Here is a 22,741-nt window from a genome sequence, read left to right as displayed (position 1 = left end):
ATTTTTTTTAATGCGTAGCTAAATTTGTATATATGGGAAGTATAGGAATTCAAATTGGTATTTTAAAAACAGTTGTAAACTTCGAAGAGTCATTAATGTGATGCTTGTAGTAGCCAGATGTGACTAGACAATCCGGCTTTCTGGTGCCGTGGTCCTTGGGCTCTGTGCAGACGTGGCTGATGGATGTGCAGATCTCCCACTACAGACCATAAATTATGGGACCGCAAGAACATAGTGCCCCAGTGCCCTCATTATGGCTCTGGTGGTCTCCATACTTGCTACAAGTGTCTCATCTAGTTGGCCAACCTGCTTTTACCGTATTTACTCCAATCCACCGCGCACTTTTCCGACGAAAGGAGTCCAAAAATTGCAAGCACGGCCCTAAATCTGCGTTGCCATATTGCCATCGGCATTTCAGAATGGCAGCCTTACACGCTTTCAGCCTAGCTGCCGTAGCTTCCTCCACATGCTGTAGTAAGTGTGCTTGGCTTAGTGCACCGTCAGTCTTCCCGGTCTTCCTGTTTCCCGAGTCTGCTCTATTAGCATGGAAGTGCTAACCGCAACGACATGCAGAGTTCATCACGATGCCGCAATTAAAAGGAAAGCAATGACAAGTGCGGAGATGGACGGAAATGGGTCGCCTCCCCCCCCCCCCCCCTCACGGGCATTTGGAGTTCCCGAAACTTCCATGCGGGACTGGCACAAACAGGAAATGCATACTACACCGGCGGCTGCTACGTACGGCACGGCCGTGCGTGGCCCCTATGCTAAAAGCAATCTGCAACAGAGACAAGAGTGTACGCATTTAGGCTCGGCAGAACACAGCGCGGTGCATGCTGTGTTCTCGTCGCTTTGTTCACGTTGAAGCGAGAGGCCGTACAAAAGTAAATTCGCTCGCTCCTGCTCCGCACTTCTTCGCTCCAGCGTTTTGATAAGTTTCCGCGGTCTTTGCTTAAGACGTGTTCATGTTTGCTTGTGCACGCATGACACCGTGCTTGTTAATTTAGTCAGTAAGCGAATGTTTAAATGTTTATACAGCCGATAAAACTACTTTTTACTCTTCGTATAGCTGTCTACTAATTTGCTATCTTAATCGATGCTTCATGTTTCGGGCAAAACTGTGACTTTTTTCTTTATCGCAGCTTTAGTGCATTGAGAGTAAATCTTTGTTTTTCCAAATGAAAGTTGTATTCCTGTATGAAAGAATGAGGTGCACGGTACTGTAAAGGACTTTTCCGTCGCGAAAGACGGTTGTGCGTTACAATTTAGGGCGGGTTAGAATAGAGCAAATACGGCATTCCTTGGTATGTTCGGGTTTCTAATTGGCCCACGAACACTGCAATTGCCAACATCTGTTGCAGCAACTGCATGTCACTATTTTATTATCCCGGGTTGTGCTTGGCTCTTACCAGACAGTTCTTTGAAATAATTCATGGAGCAGAACCTGACTTGTTGGTCTCCCAACTGTAATTTGACCTATGGCAGACCTATTTTTGCTTTAGGGACACGTGCGTATTATATCGTGCATTTGTGCCCGGTGCTGCCACGTTGCAGGATGAAGACGAATACATGCGTCGAGGCCGGCAGCGCCAGGTGGTCGATATCGAGATCAACTTTGCTGACCAGCGGCGCGGCCGTGGCGGCCGCGGAGGTCGAGGCATGGGCCGGGGAGGCCCCGGCCGAGGCAGCTTTGGTGGGCCCCGCGGACCACCTCGCGAAGGCGGTGAGCGGCCTGCACGAGGTGGATACCACCGTGGCGGCGGTGCTCCTAGCGCTGGGGGTGAGCCGCCCAAGCAGTCGGCACCCAAGGTGGACGACTGGAACGACTTCCCGTCGCTCGTGGCCGCCTGAGCCGCAGCCGGCGTCTTGTGTGCCACCGCTACTGTGCGCTGCCTTCTGCCGGTGCCGAGAGCCGTTCGTCGACAGTGTGCAGAAAGCGATGGCCAGGAGGTCCTGTTTTGCGTGTGGCTACACTATTGACTTCCCTGGCCCCCTCTCCCCCTTTCGCCTCGTTTTTCAAGTGTGTGCTGTGAGACAGATCCCCCCCCCTCCAGTCCCCCTCCCCCTGAATACTGAGGAGAAAGAGACTGCAACGGTCAGCGGCCCTGCAATTGCCACGCCCGCTCGTCTCCCTGGAGGACTATGGACATGCGTGTGTGAGCGAGGCGGCAAGAGTTTGTCACAGAGGTGCCGCTACACCCTCTCCCTCATTGTTGCGTCACTTCGTTCTCCTCGGCTCTCCTCTCTTTGGCCATCGACTGGTTGCGTGGCTTCCTAATCCACACGTTTGCTGCCTTCTCTGCGTTGTTTTTGGTTCATACTTCAGGTTTGTGGGCATGCCGCCGTTGTCTTGTTTAGAAAAAAAAAAGGATGCGCAAGTCATAAACTAGTTTTTGATTTGTAGTTCGCACAAATTTTTCAGTTTGGTGACTGGATTCGCTCGTTTACGTGTGAAGCTTCTTGCTCTGCAGAAGGCCCTGCCCCATGGTCGTCGTGCGACACCCGTTTGGTTGTGGTGGCGTCCTTGTTGTCCTCTGTTGTCTCCTCAACAGGGCTTGGGTCTTTATTTTACCTCCTCTTCCTATTTCCTTGTGAGGAGAATGGTTGCATGTGGCTTGCACGAATGTTGAGTGCTTTATTGTAGTACAAGTTCTTTTGGAGTTTTTTTCCAGAGGGTGCATTTGTGCGGTTCTCAGTTCTGATGCCTCAGCAGTGCGAATGTGTGGTGGGATTTGTTTTTCTTCGCTGACTCAAGTTGCGTCGGCTTCAAAATTTCGCCTGATTGCCTATAAATTTGCATGCCGAACAATCAATCTTTTTTTTCTTTCTCGTAGATCGTTGGCACAGAGTGCAATTAACTTAACTACGTGTGCAAGGGCGTTTAGACAAAATTCATATTGGTTGTGTTAGTTGCATCAATATTTCATGAAGCTGCTTGCTCTTGCTGAGCTTTGGCTGTCGGGACGTAGTATCGGGCATGGAGGTTATGGCACAATGCAGCGGTCGTGATGTATGGCTAAAATTGGGCGTATGGTGCAGGTATTGCCTAGCGATTCTTCAGAAATGCTGGCACCATGATCAGCGTATTGGGTTGTATTTGGTGGCAGTCACTGCAGGCTGGTGGCGGCACTACTCCAGGTGTGCCTGGTACTCGGAGTTTGTGCGTCCCGCATTATCCGTTGCCGACTTGGTTTCTGCAGTAGGCAAAAAAAAAAAAAAACGCCACAGTTGCATTTGGGCTACTGCTCCCAACTGCTGTGATTGTGCGTTGACATGTCATTTGTCAGTTCGAAATTGACCGACAGAAGTGGGTGAACCCAGTGGAGCAGTCCTTCACACTTGCATCAGCAGTATGACAACTTGTTTTCTCACAGCTGCTCTCACTTTCGACTGCTGTTTTATGCTGCGACATGAAGAACATGCAGATTATTTTTGTCTTTACTATGGTGTGTGTGCGCGTGTGGCTTGTGATGACAGGCAAGTGTGTTGCCTTATCAATCTTTTTTTGCCCTCAACCTTGCAGTTTAAACTTTACACAATTTACAGTGCAAAGGTTGAGGCATTCTTGCAACATACCAACGTGTGTGTGTGCTGTTGGTTTTCTCTTGGCCCTTTATCCCATTTTTGTACCCCTTCCTTCTCTGTTTCACGTGCTCGAGGTGTCCATTATTTTGTGCACGTGCTTCAGTGGTTGGTGGCGACTGGACCCAAGTGTGTTTAGGTTTCAGACACTGCTTCATTTATGGTGGCTTCGGTGTCTTGTAAAATTGCCACATAAGTAGCGAGTTTGACCTGCTCCCATGAAGTTGTGTGGGTCAAGGAGGCGGTAATGAGATAATGTAAGCATACACATGCCCACATGTAACAAAAAAACGGTGTGTTCTGTGACACGTGAAGATGAGAGCTTGCGAGGTCAGAAACAAGCAAAAAGGCATGGCATGTGCGTGATGTCTTTCTGGTTGCCATGTAGCCTTGTATTTTTCTGGGGCACTTTGGGGGGTTTTTTTTCCCTCCCCTACAGGGTTGCAAACTGAAGGGGACTCATGTCGTTGAATAAACGTCATAGACAGTTATTAGTAGTGCCGGTGTGGTTTCTTGGAAGATGGAGAAGCTGTAGGGCACAGCCAGCCTCGGACCTTGTGGTGCAGAACACATTGGCTGGATGGGCAGGTGTGCCGACCAGCGCAACTCGCTGCTTCTCCGTGTCGTGACAGCAGCAGGAGTGGCACTGTGGTCGGAGGCCTGTTCCGAGGTGCGGGCCACCTGCTTGAGCCTTGTTATCGCTCACCTATTATAATTAAAACAGTTGGTTGTCACGGTAACAGCTGAATGAAAATGGTTAAATTACGTTGACAGAGCGCATAAGTATGTTTCTTAACTGCAACGAGCAATTTTCAAAAGCAATCATTTATATAGTCTGTTAACACGCTGATGGCACGGTGCGCTGCGCTTCTAGCTGCGATAGTTCTTGGAGTTCCAGTAATTGGACAGTAAAAGTGTTCTTGCGCAGAAGAAAAAAAAACTAGTCTGAGGGGCACCACTTGCTTTACGCCGAATTGCAAGTTCGGCTACAGTTATGCAAGCCATGAGCTGAAATAGAGCCGATTTTGATGCCACGAAACCCAGAACTTTCAGAGAAACATGAGCTTGCTTTTTGCTGTGCCGAGATGTTTCAACCGCGTTGAATTGTGCGCGAGCACCACTTCAAGGAGCATTCCATTAAGTGTACTGTGAAGATACCAAGGGTGCATCTGCAGCTAATGAGTGTCACTGTTCCTTATATAAGCGGCGCTCCAGCTGAAGAAAAGTCCCACAGAAAGAACGAGCAGGATTTCAACAGGGTGCCGGCCGCTAAAGCAATCCTGAAGAGACTGTCACCTAAACTTGCACACGCTTCAAGGATATGGGAATGAAAATGATGCGTGCTGAACTAGTGAAAAAAGGAGTGTTTGTACACAAGTGAGAAAGCGAACCTGTTGGAAAGTGGTCAACAATAGGATTCTGTGCGAGAAACTTCATGTTTTGGCAAGTATACAAAGGCAAATATCAACAGCACGTGGCGGAACACAGTTTCAAGTGCAGCAGCACTTGAAACTGAACTTTTTCCGCTGTCCACAAGAAAGTGACTGCAGCTGGCAAATTCCTTTCTCCAGCCCGTGCCTTCTGGACTGGTCACTTGTGAGCAGCACAAACTTGAAACTCGTGAACAGCGTCAAGCTAATCCATTGCTCCCCTGCACGTTTGACAAGCAGGACGTTGGAACCTGAGCTTGCGCTACGCTATATATGCTCCGAGCGCTGCGATGCAGTGTTTCAAGTCTACAGTTTGCTCAAAAGCTTGCCATAGCTGTTCTTATGCGTGCATTCGAAGAATTGCCCACTGACCATCAAGAGTTCAAACCTATTTTGCATATGCTATGAGCTGCTGCTCGTCGTAGATCACACAGATAAACATTGCCAGACAAGGTAAGGCGATTCTTTCGGAAGAATGTATTTGGCAAAAAATGTTCATTTATATTTACATGTGTACACCTCGAAACGGGTAACCGTACATCACGTTTATAATAGCCACGCAGGCAATGAAATGAAACTGAAGTTCGGTTAATGTCTGATTCTGCAATCAAACGAAGCCGTCTTTATTGCGTGGTATGGGGAACCAGCGCTGAGGCTTCACCATTTATTCGGCATCCCCTTCGAAACCGAGCGGTGACAAATAGTCGCCTAGCCTGCTCGAGTTACTCGGTTATGCCACGCATGCTTTCTGTTGTATTTCTGTGCAAGTCTTGGACTTTCTCTTCCTTGACACCTCTCCGGTCGTATCAATGTCTTCACTGCTTTCATATCTCCGTCTGTGGAGCAGTTGATGGTTCCGTCCACTTCAAATCCCATCGCTTCTGCGCTACCTACGGGTTCGTATTCCATTAGGACGTGCGGACTGGTCTCCGGATCTTTGCTGTTGCATACACATTACTTGCCTCCCCTCCCTAACCTTGGGCAACCAGCTGGAGCCTCGAATAGCGAAGTACTTTCGTGTACTTCCTACACGAATTTGGACAGATTATCGCTTTCAATTATTTTAAATGTGGCCTTTTTTGTTTCCATTTAATTCAGTTTTTTTTTTTCTGGTGGTTCCTGGTTGTCTATTTCAATGGGCTAATTATTTAAACTTCCGGAGTGGAGATGGCTCTCCAAAAGTGAAGCCGGTTGCTGCCATCTTGCTAGAGGTAAGAAGTCCGGACCGCCGTAGCGGCCGCGGCGGAATATGTTCTTCGTGTTTATTGGTTGTGCGCTCTCGCATGCTTTCAGAGGCCAGTGCAACATCACAGTAGGTCATAGCTGCACCCATAGAGTTTCCTACAATGTACTAGGGGAACTGGTGCTGCAGTCGACCAACCATGGGAATGAAGGCACGATGGGAAGTAGATGGATGTGTTTGATTATTCGTGCTTGTGGATGTAGTCGTTCTCGTGGCTTTGTATATTACGCTTTCTATCACTTCATTGTCGTAAATTTGAGACTAATTTAACCTCTTCGAAGTGTAGGAGACGCTGCGAACACGGGCAATCGTTACTAAGTGTAACGATTGGGCTTGTCGAGGTGGCCAAATCGAAACGCACCAAGCGTCTCAAGGCACTGGCATGGCCGCGATAAATTTGTAAGGGCGTTTCACATCGCCTGTCGATGCATGCGTCCTTGGCTTAATGGTTCCAATATCTGGCCTCTGTGCTAGAGGTCGTGCTCGAACCCTGCCGTCGAACAATTTTAATAATGTTTCTTTGATTACTTATTACGCAGTACATTGTAGAAAATGACCAGTTTACAAAGTCAAAGCCGTTTGAAGCCAGAATGACGACGTTTAGGCAAATCCACGCACTTCAACCACTGCTATAGTGTACTAGAATAATGTAACCACTGCCATTGCAGCTCCTGTAGACACTAGAGGCAGATTTTTCTCTAGACATTATTGTATTAAACTCTATGGCTGCACCAGTCGCGTAAAGATGATGCCGGGCGTGAAGTTTTAGTCGCAATATATCGACACGCGTCCTTGTTCATCTTTCTTGGGTTTCTTGGAGAGAATAGTCTAGGAGGAATTTGAAATCCCACATGTAACTCCGGAAGAAGTAAAGAAAGCCTTGGGAGCTATGCAAAGGGGGAAGGCAGCTGGGGAGGATCAGGTAACAGCAGTTTTGTTGAAGGATGGCGGGCAGATCGTTCCAGAAAAACTGGCCTCCCTGTATAGGCAACCTTGGAAGAACGCTAATATAATCCTAATCCATAAGAAAGGGGACGCCAAAGACCTGAAAAACTATAGACCGATCAGCTTACTGTCCGTTGCCTACAAAGTATTTACTAAGGCAATCGCAAATAGAATCAGGGACACCTTAGACTTCTGTCGACCAAAGTACCAGGCAGGATTCCGTAAAGGATACTCAACGATAGACCGTATTCACACTATCAATCAGGTGATAGAGAAATGTGCGGAATATAACAAATCCTTATATTTAGCTTTCATTGATTACGAGAAGGCGTTTGATTCAGTCGAAACCTAAGCAGTCATGGAGGCATTACGGAATCGGAGTGTAGACGAGCCGTATGTAAAAATACTGAGATATCTATAGCGGCTCCACAGCCACCGTAGTCTTCCATAAAGAATGCAACAAAATCCCAAAAAAGAAAGGCGTCAGGCAGGGAGATACGATCTCTCCAGTGCTATTCACAGCGTGTTTACAGGAGGTATTCAGAGACCTGGATTGGGAAGAATTGGGGATAAGGGTTAATGTAGAATACCTTAGTAACTTGCGATTCGCTGATGATATTGCCTTGCTTAGTAACACAGGGGACTAATTTCATTGCATGCTCGCTGACCTGGAGAGGCAAAGCAGAAGGGTGGGTCTAAAAATTATTCTGCTGAAAACTAAAGTAATGTTAAACAGTCTCGGAAGAGACAGCAGTTTACGATAGGTAGCGAGGCACTGGAAATGGTAAGGGAATACATCTACTTAGGGCAGGTAGTGACCGGGGATCCGGATCATGGGACTGAAATAATCAGAAGAATAAGAATGGGCTGGGTTGGGTTTGGCAGGCATTGTCAGATCATGAACAGCAGGTTGCCATTATCCCTCAAGAGAAAAGTGTATAACAGCTGTGTCTTACCAGTACTCACGTAAGGGGCAGAAACCTGGAGGCTTACGAAAATTGTTCTACTTAAATTGAGGACGACGCAACGAGCTATGGAAAGAAGAATGATGGGTGTAACGTTAAGGGATAAGAAAAGAGCAGATTGGGTGAGTGAACAAACGCGAGTTAATGGCATCTTAGTTGAAATGAAAAAAGGAAATGTACATGTGCAGGACATGTAATGAGGAGGGAAGATAACCGATGGCCATTAAGGGTTACGGACTGGATCCCAAGGGAAGGGAAGCGTAGCAGGGGGCGGCAGAAAATTAGGTGGGCGGATGATATTAAGAAGTTTGCAGGGACGACATCGCCACAATTAGTACATGACCGGGGTAGTTGCAGAAGCATGGGAGAGGCCTTTGCCCTGAAGTGTGCGTAAGCAGGCAGATGGATGATGATGTCTTGCCTGCAGGTTGCGTTTAATTCATAGTCTACGAATTTTTTGACCCATACCACTCTGAGAAGGTCAATTCGTTCAATAATGCACTTGCGCTACGTGGAGGGCCTACAAGAAATGATTTATGGTGGATGGATGCTATGAGCATACCATTTGAAACGGGATGGTGAGTTGCGCCACCAAGCTGTTATAATTTTGTCTAATGTCCTACGTATATTTAAAGAAAAGACGGTGCCCCTCCATTCTGCGAAGGATGATGAGCGAAGCTGTGTGTGTGGGCCCCTCAATGAGGAACTGCACCTCCGCCGCGGGTCGGCCCGGCATTGCACTGTCTTCGGTATGCCCACGTTTTGTGTACACACGGACATGATCCTGAAGGAACTAGCCCTTAACAGCTTCGATGTAATTCGCTGTAAATTTGGTTGTGCCTTTTTGTTTCTTACAGCTTCGCTGTAAAAAAAACCTAAGAATTGTGCTGTGCTAACGGTACCGCCACCCAGCAAGCGCGGTGACTGAGACAGAGACCTGAACGGCAGCGACAGAGACCTGAACGGCAGCTGGAAATGGGCTTTTTCTTTCAGTTTCTGCGTAACACATTTATGTTTTCTCGTATATGCGAACAATCCGAAGCTATCGTGTCTGCAGCTTGTGTGTAAATCGTAGTTCACGCATTTATTGCGCAATTTAATTTTAGACATTCTTTTAGTTCAACACTTAGACAGTTTTAGTTCAGGTAATGCACTCCCTCACCAGAGCAGGATTGCCCATCTTGGTGCAGTACTTGGCCACAACCTTCTATATGAATAGAACAATAGTCCCCAGCAGCTACAAAGCAACTGACCATTGCAGCGGTCAGACCTGTGATGCAGCAGAGCGTGCTAAAAGAGTCTCTGGATCTGGACAGGCCGCCATTGGAATCTGAAGCTGGCAATGTTTAATGCTAGAACGTTTTCTAGTGAGGAGAGCCTAACAGTGCTATTGGAGGAATTAGCGGGCATTAAATGGGATATAATAGAGCTCAGTGAGGTTGGGAGGACAAATGAAGCATATACAGTGCTAAAAAGCGGGTACATGCTGTGCCACCAGGGCTTAGCGGAGAGACAAGAACTAGGAGTCGGATTCCTGTTTAATAAGGATATAGCTGGTAACATACAGGAATTGTATAGCATTAACGAGCGGGTGGCAGGTCTTGCTGTGAAACTTAATAAGAGGTACAAATTGAAGGTCATACAGGTCTACGCCCCTACATCTAGTCATGATAACCAGGAAGTCGAAAGCTTCTATGAAGACGTGGAATTGGCGATAGGTGAAGTCAAAACGAAATACACTATACTGATGGGCGACTTCAATGCCAGGGTAGGCAAGAAGCAGGCTGGAGAAAAGTCAGTGGGGGAATATGGCAAAGGTTCTGGGAATAGTAGGGGAGAGTTATTAGTAGAGTTTGCAGAACGGAATAATTTGTGGACAATGAATACCTTCTTCCGCAAGCGGGATGACCGAAAGTGGACGTGGAGGAGCCCTAATGGCGAGACTAAAAATGAAATAGACCTCATACCCTGTGCTAACCCTGGCATCATACAAGATGTGTACATGCTCGGCGAGGTGCACTGCAGTGACCATAGGATGGTAAGATCTCGAATTAGCCTAGACTTGAGGAGGGAATGGAAAAAACTGGTACATAAGAAGCCGATCAATGAGTTAGCGGTAAGAGGGAAAATAGAGGAATTTCGGATCAAGCTACAGAAGAGGTATAGGGCTTTAACTCGGGAAGAGAACCTTAGTGTTGAAGCAATGAACGAAAATCTTATGGGCATCATTAAGGAGTGTGCAGTAGAAGTCGGTTGTAACTTCGTAAGACAGGATACCAGTAAGCTATTGCAGGAGACAAAAGATCTAATTTTAATGCCACCCCTTATACATAGCTTTCATTGATTACAAGAAAGTGTTTGATTCAGTCAAAACGTCAGCAGTCATGCAGGCATTATGGAATTGGGGTGTAGACGAGCCATATGTAAAAATACTAAAAATATCTACAGCGGCTCCACAGCCACCGTAGTCCTCCATAAAGAAAGCAACAAAATCCCAATAAAGAAAGGCGTCAGGCAGGGAGATACAATCTCTCCTATGCTATTCACAGCATGTTTACAGGAGGTATTTAGAGACCTGGATTGGGAAGAATTGGGGATAAGAGTTAATGGAGAATACCTTAGTTACTTGCGATTCGCTGATGATATTGTCTTGCTTAGTAACTCAGGGGACCAATTGCAATGCATGCTCACTGACCTGGAGAGGCAAAGCAGAATGGTAGGTCTGAAAATTAATCTGCAGAAAACTAAAGTAATTTTTAACAGTCTCGGAAGAGAACAGCAGTTTACGATAGGTAGCGAGGCACCGGAAGTGGTAAGGGAATACATCTACTTAGGGCAGGCAGTGACCGCGAGTCCGGATCATGAGACCGAAATAATCAGAAGGATAAGAATGGGCTGGGGTCCGTTTGGCAGGCATTCTCAGATCATGAACAGCAGGTTGCCATTATCCCTGAAGAGAAAAGTGTATAACTGGTGTGTCTTACCAGTACTCACCTACGGGGCAGAAACCTGGAGGCTTACAAAAAGGGTTCTACTTAAACTGAGGACGACACATCGAGCTATGGAAAGAAGAATGATGGGTGTAACGTTAGGGGATAAGATGAGAGCAGATTGGGGTGAGGGAACAAATGCGAGTTAATGATATCTTACTTGAAATCAAGAAAAATGGGCATGGGCAGGGCATGTAATGAGGAGGGAAGATAACCGATGGTCATTAAGGGTTATGGACTGGATTCCAAGAGAGGGGAAGCGTAGCAGGGGCGGAAGAAAGTTAGGTGGGCGGATGAGATTAAGAAGTTTGCAGGGACAGCATGGCCACAATTAGCGCATGACCGGGGTAGTTGCTGTTTATTCAAGCATTTTGCAAATGTGGCTCGCTTTTAAGCACCCCTTCTTATATCTAAAAAAATCAGAAATGAACATCCAGTATTCTTTTTTAACTTTCACTAAGCTTATCGTATAGCTCAGTGTTAACATACAGGTTAAAATACAGTATTTACAGGTGAGGTTACAGAAAGCAGTAATAATTGGCAGTAAACACTGCTTGGATGGTGAAAAACATGGGAATCAGGTCATTTTATTTTCGACAATTTTTTTTTGGCATAGGAGGCTAAGCAAATGGTGATGTAGCAACACTGTAAAGGCTGAATAAGATGGATGTGGAATGCGTTGATGACTTCTCTTTCTGTTTTTTATTTTGCCTTCGAAAGGAATTTATTCTGTTCCAGATAAAGGAGGCAGCTTTTGCATCTGCAACAGAACATCAGTGGATGTTGTGTGAAGCACTTTTTCCATGCTTTTTCACTACCTGAGCAAGGTAACTTTCTTGGTGCTTCATCACACAATTTATACAATCAACTTCCATTAATTCTACCCTCACGAGACTGACGGGTCGAACTAAGATGCAAAAACCTGCTGAAGCACCGTTGATTCATTTGGCAATATGTGCTTGAGTAACACGCCTCTGAAACGAATGTGCATCAAATTTCTATTTGTCCACAGTATAAAACTAAAGTAGAAATGACTTAACTCCACACCAAAGTAGAAACCTACGCGTACCTCATTTTTTAGAACGGCAGCTGATTTTCTAAAGCCAGCTTCGCTGTATTACAGCCATGATATGTGGTAAAGCATATGAATGCTACAACCACGGTTTTAGTTTCGCAATCGATTGCACAGCTAGGCAATTTTCGTCTCAATGTCCTTCGAAAACAAAAAGTGTTCGTTAGAATCAGGTAAGTACCACAACCGGACATTGTCAGCTACCGTTACTGCTTGAAAATCTTTCTCGGGTGGGTCAAAAATAGGCATTTCAGAGAGATGGCATTTGTTTAATGCATTCACTGTCCCCTAAGCTCTACTGAGACATGCGCTGCCACTAAAAGGGGTCATTATTGGGGTCTGGTCAAGTTCGCATTATCCGGCGAATGCCAGTTTTAGGATCGAAATGATGAATGTTTAATCCCATAGACATGCATGGGCGTTGGCCAGGTTCGAATTAACTGAAAAAATTAAATTAACCGGAGTCAGATTATTGGAAGTTTACTATACCCTTTTTTCTGTTCTCCAAGATTTAATATGTAGTTTTCTTCTATCAGTGTGGCAATGGTGCTAAATTTAGCATTTGTTTGAATCATTGTTCCAAGGACAAGCTACAAAGTAGGGGCACACTTTGAGACTTGAAACATTTCCACATATAAAGGCAGGGCATGTTAACATCTGTACAATTAACATAAGTTGGCTGTATTGTCTGCATAGCATGTGGTTGCTTTTTGGAATGTGGTCTTTTTGTAAAACAAAGTTGCATTTGTTTCAAATAAATTGCTGAACCATTGCTTGTGTGTTTTCCTGTGCTCTTTGTGCTGATTGCACTTTTGAAAGTGCAGTGAGCAACTGCAGACTGAAATGCACAAGGCTTCACTTTATCATGCCAGGAAGCATTTTGGCTTGACAAAGGAGCCTTAACCCCTTCCATGCACACACTTTTTTTGTATAAACACATCAAATGAAAGACAGTGACCTCTTCTCATGTATTTTAAAGCCTGGCAGTGTTAAAGACAGAGTGAAGTTGTACAAATACAATTTACTGTTAAGTATTGCTGCTAAAACCTCATGCTTGTGTATAGTATATGCATGCAGTGCTGGCTATGCCGTGGTAGAGCCGTGAAACAGCTTTCACCACACTGCTTGCTATAGCATTGCTGTGTTCTGCAACCTGAGGTCAAAACTATAAATCTCTAGAAGTTCAGCAGCACAAATGACAGCTATTTTCGTATGTTCGATGCACTCCTGGCCAGGGACTTTTCGTCCTGGAGGCAAAATAGATGGCTGCCTCGGATGCTGTTTTGGAAAGAGCGCAGCAAACCTCGAAAGCTTGCTCGCAATGCTCCACCAGCAGGTTTTGCCAGCGAGAGTGGAGGGGGGCACAATAATTTGACTTTACATGGTGCGGCACAATACCTTAAAATGCTGCTGCTTCTGGCTTCTATTTACTATGACATGCTGGTGCGCCTCAACATGGAGCAACCCCATTTTACTAAAATTCTGAATTCTTCTACCGACATCGTGTGGTGTGGCTATCTATGATCACTGTATAAAACCGGGGCAAACAGCATGTCTAAAAAGTACAAAAGCTGGTATAACTGTAATAAATGACCTTCAGTCATCCGAAATGTACAAAATCGCAAGAATTGGTCAAACTCAAACACTGCAGAGTTTAAGTAGTCCTGGCACAATTTTTTTCTTATGCGTGTGTAGCTGTCATTCAGTTAACTACACTACAAAACGTCGAATTCCTTCTATGTGCAACAAATATATCCTTAACGCCAACATTTAAACATGTGCCAAAGGCAGTGTGGCCCCATAATCTGGTGACAACATTGCATGGTAGGTCACAAACAAATGATGCATGCTGCAGTTGTTCATGAGTAAGCCATGCCATTATTAGGTCATTGAAAACTGAGCATGTTAGGACCACTATGCAGCACAACATTGGTCTTTCCTTTCTGTCTTGGTGCACACCGGGGAGTGGGTGCATGTTAAACACCTCAGGCGATTAAAGTTAAGCCGGAGTCCGCAACTATGGCATGCCTCGTAATCGTATCGTGGTTGTGACTTATAGAACACTAGAATTAAATTAATCTTAATTTAGATGTTTGAGAAGAGTCATAAGAAAATTGATTTAGTGAAGCAAGTTTTAGCACACATTAAGAATCGCTCAAAGCACATGCAGCTTTCAGTGGCATGGTGTGGTCATAAAAGCTGCCGTTTGGAACCAGATTAATATAAAAAAGTTCAGTCCAAAAGTTTAATGTCAGTGCTCCTTTACATGTAAGCATGAGGGACACATCTTTAAAGGCATCATCTAAATCCTGTGTAAGTATTTATTGGTGAATATCAAATGGCCCTACATCTAAGGAAGTTATAGGGTGTTATGATAACAGGAAGCCACAAGATTTTTGTTGTGCACTCTTCCTATAGAGACAATATAGGGCAGCAACAAAATAGTTGGGCTTAGTGAAGAATTCATTCAAGATCCTTGCCAATTTGGCAGGTTCACTATGATTAAAGATGATGAAGGCCAAGCACATTGAAATGCATGCCCAAACCTCATTAGCATTGCATCACTTATTTCAAATAACTTTCATTTTGTCATTTTGCCAGATTAAAAGTTCTCAAAAACCTGCTTGACTGGTTTCAAGAACTTTTCGAGAACAGTTTGGTTCCATACGAATGCAGCATTGTCAGTCTTTAGTGAACTAGACCCATCTTTACTGATATGCAATTAGGTAGATCAAAGCAGATGCTGTCAAAGTGCATGTGCAAGAGTGTTTGGAGTGGGCATTCCTGGGTTATGTTGCCAAGAAGGGAGTTTTGAGCTTAATGCACACAGCAGCTATAGCATATGAAAACCAGCACTTTACTCATTTTTTAGATACCGCAGGGCTTGCGCTAACGCTGGTCATAGTCTACTATAATTTCTACCATATATTGCCCTTGTCATGACAAGTTATTTTTATTGTCCTACAATATATTCCCTCTGTGTACAATCAACATCTCTGCCAAGGACAACAGAAACAGTATGATTGGAAACTGCAGAATTCTCCATCTGCGGAAGTGGCTGGCTGATTGCCGTATTAGATGCTTTGTGAGCTGGCATTGATGTGTGAATCTCAACTCATCTGCAAGCATACAAAATAGGTTTTGGGATACTTTTACCACAAGAAGAGAGACTAGAATGACTGTTGCCTGTGACATATGGCACATACCCATGACGAGGGATCGGCTAGGATTCCCCATGAATACAACATCAAATAACTTTATATTCCCACTAACTTGATAGTACATAATACTGATATGTAACAAAAATAAACAACAAAGTAACTGAAAAGCGAACAGGTCTACTACGATTGAGCCACAAGGGGAAAGATGGAAACATTTGTGTTAATTGTATGAAAAAAATGTGCCTAAGATGTCATCTTCCCAGCAGCAACAATATGATCATGCACAAACTAGCATTGCTCTTCAGGCACACCCCAGGCTGCTCACACCATTTTCTACAAGATTTGAAGCCCAACAGGCAAAAGGAGTGAATACCTTCAGCATAAAAGAAGAAAGTTATTCTATTCCATATCCTCACATGAAACGCAGCAATATTGTTACAAGCCATTTTCACACATTGAAGGCATCAGCAAAGTGATGAAGACAATTGAAGCACTCATGTTCTTATTTCCATTGCAATACAAACCTACACTTGGTCATATGAAGGTGCATATATATGTACCAAATTCAACCGTGTACTGTTATGAGGCACATGGAACAGACATTCCAAGGAAGTGAAATATTTGTAATGCAGTTACTTAATTTGTCCAGTCAGAAGGGCAATGCGCTAAATACAAAAAGAACTCGCTACAGGCCCACTATGCAATGCTTTTGCCAAACTATCCAAAACTTCAATGTGTGCAAGTCCACAATGACCAGGAAAAGAAGTAAACAAATTTCTTGAAGATGGAATGAAAAAGAAATGTTGCGACAATTGAGAAATGAGTTGTTTGCTTTCTAGTGGCACACGGATAGACAGTCGGTGGGCACAATTTGAACTTGAACTCATGGCAGTGTTGCAGGGGCAAATACCACTCATACTTCCGAGAAGCGTCGGTTACAACGCTGAGTTGGAAGTGAAACTTTACAAATACTTCTTCGGAAGTTCAAGCATCTGACCAGTAAGTAGTTGAGCATGACTAGGGGAAATATGATCAATTTCACAAATAGCACCATTCCAAAAGAACTGGCACACTGCATTGATTTCTCAGGTGACAACTATTTTTCGAAAAGCCTCTGCGCGCGCTAATACAACCTGAGGCAGCTTAAATCTAGGTCACATGGAATCGAAAAATACAGCAGCGGGTGTAACACTTAAATTTGCTATCTCGCGAACATGAGCGAAAACTTCAATTTGAAAAGGTTTGCTCGAAAGGAAAACTCACGGCCGTAACGCTACTGCCCATCGCTACTTGTGTGAATAAAAAAAAAAAAAAACATCTGCACGATGAATAGACACTTCGTCGATATTTGAAGCAGATCGTTAGTGGATATCAAGCAATGTGCACTGGATAAGAGCGAAACATGTAACCGATTGACTGACAGAAGTAAGGCTCATAGGATAAGGTTTCTCTATCTACACCGATAATGCAGCACGTATTGTGCAATTAAATCGCCAGTAATGCGCAGCAATTACCGCACTCGATTGAAGTCACCATCGCAGCGACGCGCTATTTATTTCAGGACCACAAAAAACAAGGTATTCACCTAAGTACAGCGGCGGTTTACCTGTCGGCAAGCCCCTAACTCGCATATGACGAAAGCAAATGTCACGGAGTCCAAGCCCACGATTGCTCAAGTCAAACTGCGCTCGCACGAATATCGCGCACGTTATACGCTTTCGACACGCACAACAGCACGCCAAGCGCGCGCAGAACGTCTTGCAGCCGACACGACGGCAATGGCTAATCTACGTTCGAGAGTAGCTCTTTGAAAAAAGTAAAAACAAGCAACAATGTGACGTCACATCCTGCGAAAAAGAGTTGTTCTCCTTTCTCACCTTCTCTCAGCTCACGCATGCGCAGTGATCACGGAGCACTCGGGGGCGATGTTCAGGTGATGTTGAGTGTGCCAAAAGCGAGAGCGATGTCTGCACCTTCTCGCGCGTTGGAAATCTTAGCTGGTACGTATGTTTTTTTTTTCATGTAGCTGCACGTTCCAATGACGGGAGAAAAAATGCGCTAATGTGTCACTGGGAACTTGCTGCTGGAAGAATGCCGAAGCACTAACTTCTCATTAGATTGTAAACACGGGTGCAATTCCGCGATGTCAAGCACCTTGCCGCTGCTTGTCTAAAGTCCCGTGGTTTTTTGAGTGTTGATACACGATCGCGAACATAAGTGCCGCGTTTCAAAGCACGCACATGCAGTGCTGCGAGGTACAGTCACGGAAGTTGCTTATCATACACATCCAGAGATGGCCAGAAGTATTATATGTGCGATATTCATACTATGGTTCGACGACTTTGCGATTGTGGCTCAATCAAGAATCGGTATGCGTGCTCCATGCCAGTATTGACATAAAGATATTAGACAGTTTTAGCACCGCCGTGTGGTAAACACGATAACTGCAAGCGTACGTCGAATGTCACTAGGCAAGCCTATACACCATTTCATACCTCAGGCTTTCTCTATGCCTCAGGTGCAACGCTGTGGAAGCTACGCACGAAGTCCGGTCACCAAAATTTATTACTGCGCGCGTTTCCGTCTATGCTTCGTAGCGTGCCAGCGGCGTTTGCTCGCGCGAGCATGCACGTGAAGCTGCCGCGACGGGCTGCAATTAAAAAATGCCGAAAAGAAAATTGATTTAAAAGAACGTGTTAGCAGCCGTATTGTTTCTATGGGTAAATTCTTTTTTTTTTCATTCAGAACTGAGCTTATATATGAAAAATATTCTCAAAAATCGGGTCAAGAAACACCGAACTTTTTCTAAGTGCGAACGCTGCCACTGCAAGAAGTATCTCAAGCCTCCACAGCGTTGCACCTGATGTATGAAATGGAGTATAGCAACGCTAGCAACAACGCGTTTCCGCATTTGTCGTAAGGCTATCCGGCTATCGCGGAAATGGTCCGAGCACAGCACAGTTGATTTCGTCGGCACGAACTTATCTCTCCTCACCGCTCTGCGCTGCAAGCTTCTTGTCCTTCGGGAAACTGTGAAACACCACATCGTCTCGCCCGCCTGTGTTCACGCAGCCGAATGCTGCACAGAACGAGGGCATGTTGGGCGCCCTTGGCTGTAGGCACTCACGCAGCACCGAAGGAAAGAACAGTTTACGAAAATCGCAAAAGAAAACAAACGTGAGCGGCGGCGACAAATCTCTCGTAGCGTCGTTCAGTAAAGCGCAGGACGGAAAGAGGCACGCCAGCACATGCCAGCACGCCGGTCCGGCAGCTCGGTCCTCGCGCGTGACGTCACTCTCGCCGGTTCTCTCCTCTGGCAACCACCTCACCCGGACCTCCGGGAAGCGATGGGGGCGTGTCCGCGGGGGTGATTTAGAAAGCGATTTCCGCCTCTTATATTAACAAAACGAAGAAAAAAAATTCGGAACCGTACATTATTAGGTCTGTTCTTCCCAATCCCAGCAATTCATGGAAATTGAAAACCGTTTCAGCTTCCCTTTAAGGCCAGCCTTTCGCGCGCAACGTGCGCTCTCAGGGCTTGCGCTTTCTCGCACTCTCTTCTACCACCACCATCGCCAGTTCTTCCTCCGTGCAGTTTTGTACAGCTGAGAGATACCAAGCCAACAGTTACACGTCGCCCGACATCAACTCATGCGGCGGCGTCGCTTCGTGACCCAATTATAGCTCAAGACGCCCACCTGCCGCTTGGCTCCATCGTGATTTACGTTGATGCAAGCATTCAGGACTGTGAAACGACCACTGCACTTTATTGCCCTTGCGCACCTGCCCCGAATAAGACGTCCCGGTTTCAAATCCAAGAGCCCCCTTCCTCCTTTTGTGCTGAGCTCCTTGCTGTTCGAAAAGCGCTGTGCTCTGTGGTCGTCTTTCCCATGGTCCCCACGGCCCCCATCGTCATCCGCACTGATGCCCTCCACACAGAGAAAGAAATTCAACGAGAGGGGACACTCTTCAAAAACTGGCAACAGGAAACACGTCACGCCTAGTTTCAACTCCATCCGTTAGTTGACGCGAGCATCAGAAAAAAGAATGTGAAATAAACTTACAGACAACGTTTCATTTTTTTATTCTTTCCCACTAAAAGTGAAAACGTTTTGCGTGTAAATGAACCTATACTTTGCAACTTATTTTTGTTCCTTTCCTAGCAACAAGCTAGCGGCACGCCAGACGCGCGTGCATCCGTCATGCGCCAGACAAGCCGCAGGAGTGAGCGAGGCCGGCTGTGCATGTGAAGCAGGGGGGGGACACTCCCCGGTTCCGGTGGCACAGGAAATTGGCGCCATCTCTGTAATGGGCGACGCAAAAATCCGTTTCCCTTGCACGGCCTCGTAGATCGTCGCGCGCACGCGCGCCGATCCAGGTGGCCAAGCCCTTCCCCCCGCTCAACTCCTCTCTCTACGCCCTCTCTCGTAATACCCTCTCAACTCCCTCTCCTTCGACTGTCTAAGCGTCCGCGCCGCCGTGCCATCCCCGCCGGCCCGGCTGCTGCTTAGTCCGCTACGTAACGCTTTATTTTTGTTATCTACTGTCATCGAGATGCGTGCGCTGCTGTGCGTTGACCGACGTGGCTAGTTTCGTCAGTTCTGTGGTCCTCGGTAGCTGTGTGCTTGTGCTCCGCGATGTTTCACCCGTTTCACGACTCGTACCGCTCGTGCATCGTGCAGTGGTGCACAAATACCTCAAAAACAAGTCCTGCAAGGTTGTTCCGGGTGCCTAAAGACAACAGGTGAGCGCTCAGACCCAAGGACATCAGAAGGCGCATGTACACGAATACAGCCCTGTCCATTTGTGTACTCCATGAGGCTCCGGACGCCGTTGCGCCTTGATTGTGCTACACTTGCCTCTTCCCGGTAGAGAAATCTGACAAATAGATGTTCCTCCTCATTGTCACCTGGTCTGTGACTTGTGTTTTTCTGTGCCAAGTCTCATTCTGCAACTTCAGTAACTTGCCCAGCTTTCCATACCGCCCTCAGTGCTTTTTCTGTGTATCACGTTCTACAAACCGACTAACAGCTGAAAAATTACTGTTAGTGTTTGTGTACTATCTCAGTAACCCCCGATGGGAAAACCGCGCGAACAACCTTCATGTGTAGGCATGATACGCTTTTTTTCCTCTGGAAAGTATGAGCATTGCAAGTGTCCTACATGCAGATTTTTGCAGTGCGTGTTTATTATACAAGGGAGAGCCCAGTAGGTACGACTTAGTGCCTCAAGTGACGTAATTTTATTGCTAAGCATTGCATTCGGGTAGAAAGAAAAGTCGTGTTGGCCTGTTTTACCTGGTCTTTGATTGAGGAATAAGCCTTTCTGCGAATGTTTTCTATGTGCTGCTGCAAAAGCCGACTATCTTCTGTTCCCTTGCCACCGTTACTCAAGTTGTGGCCAAGTGCAAAATAATGTGATAATGTGTGTTTCAGTTTTTAGTACAATGTTATTTTTTTCTGCCATGTTTTTTTCAATTTGTTCAGCAGTAATGAACATGTCAAGCATTTCATATACTTTCGTGCAGATTTATAAGTAAGCTTTCTTTTGGTATGGCTCTCAATCAAACAATGTTAGCATTTTATTATATCTTTCAGGTATTTTGCGTGTCATTGTTTTTGCCATTACTAGTGAGTTTTCCCTTTTTATAGTTGTCATGACTATGTCATACACGTCGTCCAATTTTGTGCAATATCTTAGTGCACATATCAGGAGCTCGTCTACATTTAGGTCTTGAGGACGTTATATAAAAATCTTGTTTTATATGTGTGTACATGAAATGGCCTTCGCGTTTTCTAGCACTTTCTTTTGTTATTTCACCATCTGTGAACTCTTGTCTTTAGTACTCCTGTATATGTCATGCACCTCTCACTTTTGCTCATTTTTTGAGCGTGTATCACACCACGTTGTAAGAAAAATCTCTTTTCGGAAACGAAGTCAATAAAGCGAGAATAAACATCTGTTGTGTTGAAAGTGGAATTTTTTTTATGTCCCGGCACATGCTGGTATAATATAAGTATGGGCAAGACTGCGTGCGTGCCAACGCATAGCCCACGGCGCACCACGCGCCAGCTCGCAAGCAATGCCAATGCGCGGCGTAGCGCGCGCATTGCTTGCGAGCTGGCGCGTGGCGCGCGGTAACAGGCGCGCTATAAAAAAGAAAAAACGCGCCGCTTACGGGTAAAAACAAAAAAAAGAGTGAGCGGCGCGCGCGGCATGGGGGAAAGGGAGTGGAGCGGGTCGGCATAATAAAAACAGAAAGGAAAGAAAAACGTTTGGGAGAGGAGGTGCCGCGCGGCTGCTGTTGCCATGCCAACGTAAACAATCATGTGCGCCGCCATTTTGCTTAATGCGTCGCCCATTGGTTAGGGCCGTAACTGAAGGGGACCTTGGCGCTAGCGTCGAAAGAGCGTCTGCTCGAAAACGGCCAATGGGATGTATACGGAGTGTCCCCTCCCCCCCCCCCCCCCCCCCCCCTGTGTGAAGCTCGCATGCTCGGCGACCCGTCTCTTTTGGATGTAGCCCGTTTTTTGGGCTCCCGGCGTTCTCTTGTGTTCCGTCTGCATTTCGACACGGTACCGCTGCACTACTGGACTACAGCAAGGTGAGGAATTTTGTTTGACACTCTGCGACGCACTTCAAGTACAGTCGCGTTCATAAATTTGGAGATCATGCGAGCATATGCGAGCCCGTGGCCATGTGCATGCGCGCGCCGTCTGGCGGCTCGGTGCCTGCTGTCGAGAGTATCGCAGTGCGCATGCGCGTCTATCCTATCTCTCTGGCCTGCTCGCTCGCTCGCTGCCCACCCGCGAGCGCGCCGTTCACAGGAATTTGCAGCCGCCGCCGCCAGTAGTGTTGTTCGCTAAGCAGCGGCGCGGCATCCTCGATCCCCTTGGTCCGTCCTCGGCGATGTTTTTCAACTACGGAAACGCCTGCTTTCCCCGCTTCTGTCACGGCTGTCTGGCCGATACCACGATGTAAGATATCTAATCTTTAGGTGTAAACGCGCGCATCGATGGCAGCGGATACCTACCTATCAGCGGTACGACGCAACTTCAAGACAGAAGATGTTTCATTGGTTTTATGTCCCTTTGCTATGGCAATGGCGCTTCGCGGAAAATCCGAAGTGATTGAGTGACGCACGAAAGTATAATTATATGTATTTATAGGTCACCATGGTGAGGGGAGATGGTGGGGGAGAGGGCATCACCAAAGGGACAGACTCGCCAGGCTCATACATCAGGCGGTCTCAGCACACGGCGTCGACGAAGTCACCAGGCTCATTAACGACAAATACCTGCCGACTACACCTACCGAACAGCACGCGCCGTACAGCGGCCTGCCTAACGCGAA

At 46.2% G+C, this 22,741-nt stretch overlaps 1 protein-coding gene across 2 annotated transcripts in view; it reads left to right on the top strand.

The window, feature by feature from the left end:
- The window catches only part of LOC142560880 (uncharacterized), a 48,864-nt gene extending 44,791 nt beyond the window's left edge, over positions 1-4,073 (top strand). For both annotated transcript variants that reach the window (XM_075673292.1, XM_075673291.1), the window contains exon 7: positions 1,555-4,073. In XM_075673292.1, coding sequence (XP_075529407.1) covers positions 1,555-1,851 — 297 coding nt within the window. In that variant the 3' untranslated portion in view covers positions 1,852-4,073. The remainder of the gene's footprint in view (positions 1-1,554) is intronic.
- The last annotated feature ends 18,668 nt before the right edge of the window (positions 4,074-22,741 follow it).

This window comes from Dermacentor variabilis, chromosome 10 (genome assembly GCF_050947875.1).
Source record: "Dermacentor variabilis isolate Ectoservices chromosome 10, ASM5094787v1, whole genome shotgun sequence".
Classification (NCBI taxonomy): Eukaryota; Metazoa; Arthropoda; class Arachnida; order Ixodida; family Ixodidae; genus Dermacentor; species Dermacentor variabilis.
The sequence above is the reverse complement of the archived record's forward strand: the minus strand, read 5'-3'. Positions and strand labels throughout refer to the sequence as shown.